The following is a 14,031-nucleotide window of genomic DNA, read 5'->3' on the forward strand; positions in this document are numbered from 1 at the left end:
ATTTCTATACTCTGGAAGAGACTACCTACTCTATCTACACCTCATATAATTTTATAAATCTCTACCAGGTCTCCCCTCAGCCTCTGACAGTCCAGATAATATAATCCAAGTGTGTTCAACCTTTTCTTGTATATAATCCAGGCAGCATCCTGCTAAATTGTTATTGTACTCTCTCTAAAGCCTTCCTATAATGGGGCAACCAGAACATTACACAATATATTTTATGGGCTTTCTGGTTTTGTTCTGCATTTGCTGTTTTATGGAACATAGCCCAATTTAAACTTTGAACTCAGGGGAGGATGATAAACTGTCCCAAAAGAAGCCCACAACACTAATCCCATTTATCAGCATTTGGTCTGTAACTTTCTGTGACCTGGCTCCTCTAGTCACAGTATGACAGTATTTATTGCCACCACCTACTTAGATAAAAAAGTTCCAGACTGCAACCACTCTCCAGGTGAAAGGCTTTTTCCTCAGATTTCTTCTAACTCTTAAACATCTTCCATTGGCTTTAGTTGATTTTCACTAGAGGGAAAAATTTTGCACTATGCACCCTATCGATACCCTTCACAATTTTGTAAAGGGAAATACTAGAGCTAGTTGAGAGCTTCAAAATCTCAGGTGTAAAGATGGGTTGGCCAAGCTTTTCTGCTGGTACAGCCACATTGATGCTACAGCCAAGAAAATGAACTTGCACCCCTACTTTCTCCAAAGGTGAGGGAAATTTGGTGCATTGTTCACAAATGCACCACAGAAATCATCCTAAGTGGATGCATCACGGCTTGGTATGGCAATTACTATGCGCCAAACCCAAGACACTGCAAAGGCCTTCACTCAAACCATCCTATCCTCCCTTCCACTGACACTGTCTGCACTTCCTAATGTCTCAGGAAAGCAACCAAAATACTCACGAACCACTCCCAGTTCAATCATTCTCTTTTCTCTCTTTTCCCATTGGGCAGAAGTTTATAAAATTTTAATCACCAGACTCAACGACTGCTTCTAATTCACTGTTATCAGATGCTTGAATACATTTCTCATGCACTAAAAGATGAATTTTGATCTCCCAATCACCTTGAGTTGGCCCTTGCACTTTGTTTATTGACTTGTAGTGCGCTGCACTTTCTCTGTATTTTATTTCTTTTACTGCCTTGAGGTACATATGCATGGAATGCCTATCTGGATGGCAAACCAAAAAAAAAGCTTTTTATTGAATCGCAGTAAACATGACAATGAGAAAACAACATTCACAAACATGAATCAGTTCAACCCTTTGCCAAAAGGGTAATTACTTTACCCAAGTTTTATATTGAAATTATTTAGTATAGTGATACATTAATAAGCAACTATTTACAACAAAATTATTTACAGTAAGGCATCGCTCCTAAGCTTGAAGTGTCAGAAAACTTTAGGTACTCTGTCAGCTGTCACTGCCATGGGTTCCAATTGGCTGCCTTCCAGGTTTTTGAACGCACTAAGGTGCATTGAAAGAAAGTCACGATGCCTGGGGGAATCTTACTTGGATGCTGCCCCCTTTCTCGATTGAAGGGAAAAGCTTGATTACCGATCACAGGGTGTGTCGGGGAAGGAGTTAATCAAAAACAATTTCTTTTATAAGGTGTTGATTACTTTTTGATATGTTTTCTCGGCCTAGCAGGGAGTGGCGGCAGAAATGTCCTCACCCTCTGTATCTGGATAGGTCTCGAGATCTATATCAAACCACTGGTCTTCCAGGACTGGCTCTGAATTAGGTAACACAATACTCAACAGAAATGCCTGTGACTTGCTCAACAAGGGGTGCCATTCAACACACATCAAAGTTGCTGGTGAACGCAGCAGGCCAGACAGTATCTCTAGGAAAAGGTACAGTCGACATTTCGGGCCGAGACCCATTCTCCTTGTTTACTACTAACTGCAGTGCAAGCAACGAAACATTGCTTTCCACCTGGTTGTTCAGAAACTCCCATCTTTCCGACTCCACGCACCACATCCCTAGATACCACAGCCTCCATCTGAATCTCATACTGGTCCTAACTTTCATGTACCTCACCCTCAGGAGATCTGGGCTTTTGTAGGTCGTAATCCGCCAGTTTAAATGAAATGTAATTCATTGGTCAAATAAATTTCTCACACCACAATAAATATATGAGATGCTGATACATTCATCTCGACAATGAAAGGGCACAGAGACAGATTCAGGGCAAGTTGGAGGCTAATCAAAATGCTCACTTAAACATATTGGCTGCCCTCCCAGTTGAGACTACAGCAGGCACCAAGGAACAAAATTTTTTCTCATACATCAGGTAAGCATGAAGACAGTAAGTACAAAATGGCAACAATTGATACCTTGACAACACCAAGCAATGCCACATGCTTCATACCTGGCAGAGTGACCTCATCATAACCCAAGGGGGATAGGTACAGCTTTCCCCGAAAGGGAGGGAGGGAGGGAAATAGGAGACAGAATCAGAGAGTCAGGCAACTCTGAGGCACCATACTCAAACTCAGAATGTGCCAAAGGTCATTTGCAAAAAAAAAAATTAAGCATTTTCTTGAATGGTCACTAACGTAACATCGGAACACATTTGTAAACCAGTGAAGTTACAAAGAATGAGATGGAGACCAAATGAACTGATAGCACGGATCATAAGCAAAAGGGTAGATCCAACACCCACTCTTTCTGACCCAAATCTCAAGTCATAATAAACAAATTCCTAACAATTAACACTGACTTTCACCCAAGCCTCAACCTATAACCATCAGCCCAATGCCCAAGTACTAACCATGTCTCTGATCACAGCTGTATCTTGTTAATATAACCCTAATCCCCAACTCTAAATACCATTTCTGAGCCATAGCTGACCTGTAGAACTAACTCGTCCCTAGCACTAAATGCTGATTTATACCTCAATTTATAACAATAACCCTCATCACTAACCCAACTTCTGATCCTGACCCATTCACTAACCTTACTTGTTTTACCTGGATTTTCATAGTTTTTGATGAGGTGCTGCACATGAGATTGCTAAACAAGATAAAAGTCCATGGTATTATGGGAAAGATACTAGTATGGATAGAAGATAGGCTGACTGGCAAGAGGCAAAGAGGGAAATAAAAGGGGCCTTTACTGGTTGGCTGTCAATGACTACTGCTGTTCCACAGAGGTTGGTGTTGGGGCTGCTTCTTTTCACCATCTATGTCAATGATTTGGATAACAAAATTGATGGCTTTGTGGCCAAGTTTACAGAAGATACAAGGATAAATGGAGGGCCAGGTAGTGTTGAGGAAGCAGAGAGTCTGCAGAAGGACTTAGACAAATAAGGAGAATAAAGGAAGAGGCAGATGGAATACAGTGTAGCGATGTATATGGTCATGCACTTTGGTAAAAGGAATAAAGATATAGACTACTTTCTAAATGGGGAGAAAATTCAAAACATAGAGGTGAATGCCATGTGCAGGATTCCCAAAAGGTTAATTTGCAGGTTGAGTCAATGATAAGGAAGAATGTTAGCATTCAGTTTGAGGACTAAATATAAAGGCAAGGATGTAATGCTGAGGCTTTATAATGCATTGGTCAGAGCACACGAAGTATTGTGAGCAGTTTTGGACCTCTTATCTCAGAAAACATATGCTGGCATTGGAGAAGGTCCAGAGGAAGCTCACGAGAATAATTCCGGGAATGAAAGGTTTAAAGACCAAAGAGCATTGGATTGCTCTGGGCCTGTACTCACTGGAGCTCAGAAAAATGAGGGTGGATCCCATTGAAACTTATCAAATATTGAAAGGCTTAGTTAAAGGGGTAGCGAATCGTAAATACAAAATACTCTGCAGATGCTGGGGTCAAAGCAACACTCACAACACGCTGGAGGAACTCAGCAGGTCGGGTAGCATCCGTGGAAACAACCAGTCAACATTTCAGGCCGGAACCTGACGAAGGGTTCCGGCCCGAAATGTTGACTGATCGTTTCCACGGATGCTGCCCGACCTGCTGAGTTCCTCCAGCGTGTTGTGAGTGTTGCTTAGATAGAGGGGAAATGGAGAGGGTGTTTCCTGTCGTGGGGGAGCCTAGGACCAGCGGGCACAACCTCAGAATAGAGGGACATCCCTTTCAAACAGAGATGAGGAGGAATTTCTTTAGCCAGAGGGTAGTAAATCTGTGAAATTAATTTCCATAGCCAGCTGTGGAGGCCAAGTCATTGGGTATATTTAAAGGGGAAGCTGAAAGGTTCTTGATTAGGAAGGACATCAAAGGTTACACAAAAAGGCAGGAGGATGGGGTTCAGATGGCTAATAAATCAGCGATGATGGAATGGTGGAGCAGACTCAACGGGCTGAATAACCTAATTCTGCTCCATGTCTTATATGGTCTTGTGGGTTAATTTTCTCCAAGTGGCTCCCAAAAGAATATTGCAAGTAGAATGACGTCGCCCAGTCCGAGGATGGTACAAGTGTTACATGATGCATTCCAGAATGAACTTAGTCACATTTCCATACCGACCCAGAAGTAGTTTATAGCATACTTCACTCAGGTAAAATCAATTTTCAGAAAGTCACAGATCACCATCATGGAAATTCCCATTTTCTGAAGATCCACAAAAATATATAAAATTGGAAAGCAAATAATATTAATGAAAGACACAGAAGTACTCTTTCTTGAGTACTTCTTAGACATGTTGAAATTTCAGAGCCTTGCATACCCTGAATACCCTCACTAACTTTAGGTGTTAGTCACTGAAACATTGATGCCAGCAACTAATTAATGGGTAAACTGCATAACTGCAAATTCAAAAATGCAGAATTCATTAGGGAGCTCTCAACCCAACTGGACTAAGCCAACCAAGATGCTCATCTAACCTAGTCCCATTTACCCACATTTGGCCCTTTTCATCCATGTAGCCGTCCAAGTGCTTTCGAAATGTTATTAATATACTTGCCTCACCTCTTTCTCTGGTAGCTCATTCCATATATGGACCACATTCTACATGAAAAAGTTGCTCCTCAGCTCCCTGTCTTTCCCATCCGACCTTAAACCTAAACCTTCTTGTTCCATGAAAACCCCAGGAAAAAGACTACCAATGTGTCTCAAATATCAACACAATATTCCAAATGTGACCTCACCAATGCCTTCTACAACTACAACATAATATCCCACATTCTAAACTCAATGCTCTGACTAATGAAGACCACTGTGTCAAAATCCTTCATCACCACCCTGTGAAGCTACTTTTAGAGAACCATGTACTTCTAATCCTAGGTCCTTCTGTTCTACAACACACCCGAGGGCCCTGCCATTCACTGTGAAAGTCCTACCTTGATTTGTCTCCCCGTAATGTAAGACCTTGCACTTATCCAAATTAAATGCTATCCAAATGCCATTCTTCAGCCCACTTACCCATTCTGCTGTAATTCCTGATGACAATCAATTTCTAAGACATGCCTATTTTAGTGTAACCTGCAAACTTACTAACCATGCCTAGTACATTCACATCAAAAATTATAGATATAGTTAACAAATAACAACCTAGTAACAACCCCCAAGGCACAACTCCAGTCTGATAAACAACCTCTCACTTTCACCCTCTGCTTCCTACCATCAAGTCAATTGTGTACTCAATTAGCCAACTCTCCCTGGACCCCATAACTTTCCATAGCAGCCTACCAGGCAGAACCTTACTGTAGCCCAGCTGTTCCCAAACTGGGGTCCATGGATCCCTTGCATAATGGTATTGGTCTATGGCATAAAAAGGTTGGGAATTCCTGCGGTAGTTCATATAAACTTCATCTACTGCCCTGCTCTTATCAATCTTCCTGATGACTTCTTCATAAAAACAAGGAATCAAATACATAAGACATGATCTCTCACACACAAACCATGCTTTACTATTCCTAATCAACCCTGTCGTCCCAAATGCATACATACCTTATCCCTCAGAATACCCTCCAGTAACTTACCTACCAAACTGGCCGATAGTTCTAGGTTTTTAGTTGCAGCCATTCTTAACTAAAGCCACAATAGCCACCCTCCAGTCATGTGGCACATCACCTCTGGCTAACTATCTGCGTAACTCTCAGTTAGAGCTCCCGCAATTCCTTCTTTAGGTTCCCAGTGTTCTTGGGCAAACTGGATCAGGGCCCAGAAATTTATTAATCTTCATATCAGCACCTCCTCTGCTGTAATGTGGACATTATCCCCAAGACATCCCGATCAATTATGTCAAGATCCACAGTCTTCAAGTCTTTCTCCATGATAAAAACAGAGGAGAAATATTCATTGAAGACTTGCTCATCTTCTGCAGTTCTACATGATGATTTCCACTTTGGTCTTTGAGGGGCCAAAATCCCTAGTTATTCTTTTTCCCTTAATACAAAATCTCTTTGGATTCTCCTTTATCTTCTTTGCCAAAGCTAAGCCCCTTTCTGCCCTTCTGATTGTGCTCTTCCAGGGATTACTTTGATCCCAGCTGCCTAACACATGCCTCCTTTTTCCTGACCAAGCCTCAATCTCCCTTGTTATCCAGGGTCTCCTAATCATGACATCTTTGTCCTTCCCGCTAACAACTACATGTGGATCTTGAACTTTAAATCTCCAATTTTCTAAACCTCCCTTTGCTTGCAAACAACCTGCTCTAATCAACCTTTGCAAGTTCTTATCTAATACCATCAAAATTTGTCGAATTTATCCAATACCAATTAAATTTTCCCACTTTAGAATTTTGACTGTGAAGTAAATATGCCCCTTTCCAGAACTAAGGTCACTGATCCCAAAGTGTTCCACCTCTGACTCTTCAGTCATTTGCCCTGCTCCATATCCCAAGGGTGGATCCACCTTTGCCCTCTTCCTAGTAGGTCTATATGTATCTATTTGCTGAGGAAACTTTCTGAACACACTAAACAAATCCCACCGCATGTCTCCCTCCTCCACCCTTATCCTGTCTATAGCACCTGTATCCTAGATATTTATTGTAGCTGCCAGTTCTGTCCTTCCCTTAACTATGTTTCTATGATGGCTATAATATGTAGCCTTTTATGTTCTGAACTCATCAGCCTTACCTGTCAAGTCTCTTGATTTGAAATAAATGCAATTTAATCCAACAGCCCTTCCCTGTTCCCTGACATGCTACTGCCAGTCACGACTACTGCACAGGACTGAAAGAAGCTGCAGAGGGTTGTAAATGTAATCAGCTCCATCTTGGGTACTAGCCTACAAAGAACCCAGGACATCCTCAAGGAGCGGTGTCTCAGAAAGGCAGTGTCCATTATTAAGAACCACCAGCACCCATTGCATGCCCTTTTCTCACTGTTACCATCAGGAAGGAGGTACAGAAGCCTGAAGGCACACACTCAGCGATTCAGGAACAGCTTCTTCCCCTCTGCCATCCGATTCCTAAATGGACATTGAACCCTTGGACACGACCTCACTTTTTAAAATATGTAGTATTTCTGTTTTTTGCCGGTTTTTAATCTATTCAATATACATATACTGTATAAAGTAAAATGAATAAGAGTTACTTATTTACTTCTTATTATTTTATTTCTTCTCTATTATGTACTGCATTGAACTGCTGCCGCTAAATTAACAAATTTCATGTCACAAGCCGGAGATAATAAACCTGATTCTGATTCTGAACTCACTGTTGTTGAATTCTATATCAACATCCAGTTACATATATGCTTCACTGTTGCTTTGGATCCCAAACCCTGCCAATCTCGTTTAAGCACTCCCCAGTAGCACTAGTAAATCTGCCCACCAGGATATTAGTCCCCTTCCAATTTCAGCGGCAACCCAGCAACCCATCCTGCTTGTACAAGTTACCTCTGCCCCAGAAGAGATCACAATAGTCCAAAAATTCCTGCCCCCTGCAACTTTTTGCCAAAGCCTCTTAAATCGAAGCCTAACGACAAACTCAGTACTTCGATCTCAGATGGAACTACTCTCAAGCTGGCTGCCCTTTATTTGAATCTAGCTCTCATCCTAACAGCTGCTTTTCAAAACTCCTCCATTCCTCCTCTTGCAAGTTCCACACTCCCTTTAGAGAATGATTAGTTAAAAGAATGAGACTCACCTCAAATGTATTTAGTACATGTTGACATACAGTCATTAGTTCATTGAGACCTCTACGAAAAGGCTCTATAGATGGAATTCCCCCTGGAAGAGTTCACAACACAGTAATTAACTCTTTCATGCCCACTTAGCATTTCAGCAGCAGAACACAAGAACACAATAAAATACGAACAGGAGTTGGCCTCCAAGCTGGAGGAACACAGCAGACAAGACAGCATCTATGGAAAAGATGAAAAAGACGTTTCGGGCTGAAACCTTTCACCATCCCTTGCAACATCTGTGCCAGATCTCCATGCCCCTCAATTCCTCGATCTTTCAAATATTTATCTATGTCCACCTTAAATATATCTAATGATCTTCTAAAGATTCGCTGCTTTGGCATCAGTCAACTATATTACACAACAGTAATACACTTCTTTACCAACTTGCTAAGACAAAGGAATGAGGCAGTTCCCGTAAGAGCAATCTCATCAGTTCCATTCCCCTTCTCATTTTCCTGTAATCCTGTAATTTATCCTCTTAAACATACCAACTCCCCTTTGATTCTTTTGCCACAATTCTATTTCAAAACTTCTCACAATTTGTGCAATTCAAATCATTCCAAGTTTTCACAACTTATCAAATATTTTAACACTGCTCATTTTTTTCAGAATTATCTATCTATATACCACTAAAATTCTCATGCTCTGTTTGTTTGTTTGTGACCTCCAATTAGCCCAAACGGTGCATTACAGCGGCACTTTTTTTTGACTAAATTGACTTAAAATGCGCTAACTTACAGAATGCATGCAAAGTTCAGGTTTCTACTCCTATAAAAAGGGTTATATTCATATAAAATCGCTCACTCGTCAACGGGCCGCGCTTTCCACACCTGATTCCAGCTGTCATGGAAACCGCAACGCGACACCACGACGCATGCGCACGGTCAGCCTCAGCAGCGCCTCATAACGCTCACAGCAGCGACACCAACCGCAGCAAAAGGGCAGGGCAGCTCTATTTCCAGTGGTCACATTCTGCTAATCACCATCAGCGTGTGCAGGATTGGGACAGATCAAACTGCGACTCATCAATAAGAGATAATTAAATCTTATTGTAATGAAGTACTTTGAAACACCCATCAAACCCTTTGCTGCAGTCTAAGGACAGCGGTGACTATATCACGACCATTTAGGAGAGTGACGACCACATCATCAAGAGAAATCAGCATCCAGGAGGCTGTGGTGTTATTGCTTTGTATCTTCTATCTAGCATTAAGGTAAAAAAAATATGGTCAGCCTAATTATGGCGCGTGGAAAGAGAAGGGGGACATTATGGTCAAGGGATTACGTCAAACATCGTCGGGAAGCGGCAACAAGAATCGGATGAGGCCAGGGCCGCACAACTCCAGGACCAAAGAGTCAGGACAAAAAAGATGTGAGAAAAAGAGACAGAGGAGGAGACACATGCACATCTCCAAAATGACAACAATAGGCACAGAAGGAGGAGAGAACAAGAATCAGATCAAGCCAGGGCCACATGACTCCAGGATCAGAGAGAAAGAACAAATAGTAGGAGAGATGAAGAGACGAAGGATGAAAGGGCTGTGCGTCTCCAGAATGACAACAACTGGCATAGAAGGAGGAGAGAAGAAGGGACAAAGGAGCTGAGAAATGCACATCTCCAGGATCAGAGACAAAGAACAAACGTTAGGACAGATGAGGAGACCGGGGATGAAAGGGCAGCGCATCTCCAGAATGACAAAAACAGGCACAAAAGGAGGAGAGAGGAAGAGACAGAGGAGAAAAGGAAAGATCAACTCGAGAATATGCAGCAAAGAGTAATTATTGCGAGAGTTGCTGAATACGACAATGCCCGCTTTCAATGACAATATCTCAACAGAGGAAGAACAAGGCAAAATGCACGACTTGCATGCCGTAACATCTCTGCAGACGCTGGTACGATGACCAGAGTACACCCTCACTGAGGTGCATTCCTATTCACTGGAGAAACCGCAAATTTCTGCTGTATGAAGGGAAAGGTCAGGATAAGCAATTTGCAACCTCTACCCAATGAACTCCTCAATTTATACTGCAATGATGAACCTATTGCAAACAAGTTCAGGAAGAACATCAGACAACTATGGAAGAATGTATTGACTTCATCTACTCAACATTCGACAATCCTGCAGATCTGTTCTCGAGGAATTCTATCTTGGTTCCTCTCAATGAAATGATGCGAAAAATCAACTTCACATGCATTAGACGCTTCCCTGGAATCATGAAAGAATACTGTTCCTTCACTGCCATAAGTGAAGAAGCCAACGCCACTCATTTTCCAACAGAATTCCTTGATTCGGTCGAACTCTCTGGATTGCCACCACAGAAACTGAGGGGATCTCCCATCATTTCAATGAGGAACTTGGATCCAGCAAGGCTCTGCAATGGAACGCGAATGATGGTGGAAGAACTGCACGACGATCTCATCGTAGCCAAGATAAATATTGGTGCCTTCAAAAATGACATTTTCATGAACCCAAGAATTACTCTCAGTTTATCAGAAGGGGAAGATGTCCCTCTTCAGCGGAGCCAGTTCCCGATACAGTCATGCTTTGCTATGACTACACATAAGGCGCGAGGTCAAACCATGGAGAATGTGCTGATTTTTCTGGAGAAACCAGTATTCCAGCACGGTCAGCTCTATGTGGCTTTAAGCCGGGGAAAAAGAAATGAAAACGTTAGAGACTTCTTGAAGGGTGGCAGATCAACCAGAAATGTTGTCATCAAAAGTGTCCTTCGTTAAATGAGGAGGAGCTATATTTGTCTTGCTACTCATTTTTTTTCTTTAATACACTGAGTTTTTCTTCTTTAATTTCCAATGCAAAGCGATAATAAGAGCACTCTGGGAAATTTAATGTTCATTCTGGTCACATCAGACTACACTACCCTTCTCTCAAAGGGTGCCTCAATGGGTCACCCGATTGTCTAGTAATACTAAAAGCTTTAAATTCAATTTTGTGGATAGAATCCCCATGTCACTGTTCAACTATAGGATGCTCTGTTTGCTATTAGGGCTTTCTACTATCAAGACTAATTAGAAATAAATTTTATACTAGGGAGTCACCTCACTTAATACAAAAGAGGCAGAACAAATTTTTGCTCAGAAGGTTGCAATTCTTTAGAAGCCTTTTCTGTAAAGAGCAATGGGAGCAGGAGGTTTCAATATTCTTAAAGCAGAGACAGATACTTAATAAACAAAGGAGGGAGAGGTAAAAGTGGGGGGATGGAAATGCAGACTCAAGTTTATAATGTGATTAGTATGATGTTAATTGGTAAAATAGGTTTGAGGGGTTGTAACGTAACTCCTGCTCCTAATTCATATAACCACATGCATCTTTGGGAAGAAAAGTCCACCTTTGTACTATAATCTTCTGGGATGCTGAACCTCACATTTAGATGCCAGCATAACAGTCGGGCACCAACTAGTCTGAAATCAGCAGAACTATAAACTATATGAAACTATTTGACATTTGGTGTCCAGTCAAGTTTATTGTCATTTTGACAATAAGCTGCTGGTACAGTTCACAGTAAAAACGAAACAACGTTCCTTCTGGACCCTAGTGCTACATGAAACAACACAAAACTACACTAGACTACGTAAAACAAACATAAAAACTGCACTAGACTACAGACCTACACAGGACTACATAAAGTACACAAAACAGTGCAGGGCAGTACAATAATTAATGAACAAGACAATAGGGACAGTAGAGGACAAATTACAATATAATAATAAATGATGTAGATGTCAGCCCAGACTCTGAGTATTGAGGAGTCTGATGGCTTGGGGGAAGAAACTGTTGCATAGTCTGGTTGTGAGAGCCCAAATGCTTCAGTACCTTTTGCCAGATGGCAGGAGGGAGAAGAGTTTGTGTGAGGGGTGCGTGGGGTTCTTCACAATACTGTTAGCTTTGCAGGTGCAGCGTAAATGTCTGTAACAGCGGGAAGAGAGACCCCAATGATCTTCTCAGTTGACCTCACTATCTGCTGCAGGGTCTTACGATCTGAGACGGTGCAATTCCCGAACCAGGCAGTGATGCAGCTGCTCAGAATGCTCTTGACACATCCTCTGTAGAATGTGGTGAGGATGGCGGGGGGTGGGAGATGGACTTTTCTCAGCCTTCGCAGAAAGTAGAGACGCTGCTGGGCTTTCTTGGCTATGAAGCTGGTGTTGAGGGACCAGGTGAGATTCTCCGCCAGGTGAACACCAAGAAATCTGGTGCTCTTGACAATCTCAACGGAGAAGCCGTCAATGTTCAGCGGAGAGTGGTCGCTCCGTGCTCTCCTGAAGCCAACAACCATCTCTTTTGTTTTGTTCACATTCAGAGACAAGTTGTTAGCTCTGCACCAGTCTGTTAGCCGCTGCACCTCCTCTCTGTATGCTGACTCATCGTTCTTGCTGATGAGACCCACCATGGTCATGTCGTCGGCGAACTTGATGATGTGGTTCGAGCTGTGTGTTGCTCCACAGTCGCCGGTCAGCAAAGTGAGCAGCAGTGGACTGAGCACACAGCCCTGGGGGGCCCCTGTGCTCAGTGTGATAGTGTTGGAGATGCTGCTCCCGATCCGGACTGACTGAGGTCTCCCAGTCAGGAAGTCTAGGATCCAGTTGCAGAGGGAGGTGTTCAGGCCCCGCAGTTTCAGCTTTCCAATCAGGTGCTGAGGAATGATTGTGTTGAATGCTGAACTAAAGTCTATGAACAGCATTCGAATGTATGTCTTTCTTGTCCAGGTGGCTGAGGGCCAGGTGGAGGGTGGTGGCAATGGCGTCATCTGTTGAGCAGTTGGGACGATACGCGAACTGCATAACTGACAATTATGCCATCTGAATTTCAAAAAAACCAGAAGGATACAATAGATCATGTCAATTGCATTTTATTTAATTTACTTACAAAATAATTCAAAACATAAGAAAGGATACAATCAGAATTAAGTTTACCATCATGAAATCTGTTGAATTGTGGCAGCAGTACAGCGCAAAAGATAAAAATTACTATACGTTACAATAAATAAATAGTGCGAAAGAGGGATAGAGAGGTCGTGTTAATGGTTTCATTAACCATTCAGAAATCTGATGGTGGAGGGGAAGAACCTTTTCTTAAAATGTAGAGTGAGGCTCCTGTACCTCCTTCCTGATGGTAGTAATGAGAAGAGGGCATGTCTGCATGAGGGCTGTCTATTGAAGCACTGCCTCTTGAAGATGTCCTCAGTGGTGGGAGGGTGATGCCCAGGGCAGAGTTGGCTGAGTCGACAACACTCTGCAGGTTTGGAGTCTCCATACCAGGTGGTGAAGCGAGTAGCCAGACTGCTCTTCACTATGCATCAAATCTCCTCAAACTCATAATGAAGTAGAGCCATTGGCTTGCCTTCTTCATACTGCATCAATGTGTTGGACCCACGATAGATCCTCTAAGATATTGACACCCAAGAACTTGAAGCTGCTCACCTTTTCTACTGCTAACCCCTCAAAGAAAACTGGTGTGTGTTCTCCCGACTTCCCCGTCCTGAAGTCCACGATCATTTTGTTGTTTCACTGAACTTGAGCCTGAGGTTGTTGTTGAGACATCACTTAACCAGCCGATCTCTCTCACTCCTGTACATCTCATCGCCATCAAATCCTTTCCTCAAATTTCCACACTTATATTCAGAAAAAACAGAGCACATTCATTCACAACTGATCCAAGCATAGTTAGGTTCAGAAGGAAGTATTTCATTTCTGTGTGTCATGGACTGACCGACCAAATAAGGCCCTAAGTATCATCTGTGGCTCGGGGAAAGAGAAGTACTTTGTGAAGTCAAACATAGAAAACCTACAGCACAATACAGGCCCTTCAGCCCACAAAGTTGGGCCGAACATGTCCCTACCTTAGAAATTACTAGGCTTACCCATAGCCCTCTATTTTTCTAAGCTCCACGTACCTATCCAAAAGTCTC

General features: G+C 42.4%; 1 protein-coding gene across 3 annotated transcripts in view; it reads right to left on the bottom strand.

Moving 5' to 3' along the window:
* The window catches only part of polr1d (RNA polymerase I and III subunit D), a 43,277-nt gene that overhangs the window by 7,203 nt on the left and 22,043 nt on the right, over positions 1-14,031 (bottom strand). For all 3 annotated transcript variants that reach the window (XR_010019523.1, XM_063060697.1, XM_063060695.1), the window contains exon 4: positions 8,064-8,146. Coding sequence is in view for 2 of the 3 variants with exons in the window: in XM_063060697.1 (XP_062916767.1) it covers positions 8,064-8,146 (83 nt within the window). In the remaining variant the exon portion in view is untranslated. The remainder of the gene's footprint in view (positions 1-8,063; positions 8,147-14,031) is intronic.

This window comes from Mobula hypostoma, chromosome 10 (genome assembly GCF_963921235.1).
Source record: "Mobula hypostoma chromosome 10, sMobHyp1.1, whole genome shotgun sequence".
Taxonomy (NCBI): domain Eukaryota; kingdom Metazoa; phylum Chordata; class Chondrichthyes; order Myliobatiformes; family Myliobatidae; genus Mobula; species Mobula hypostoma.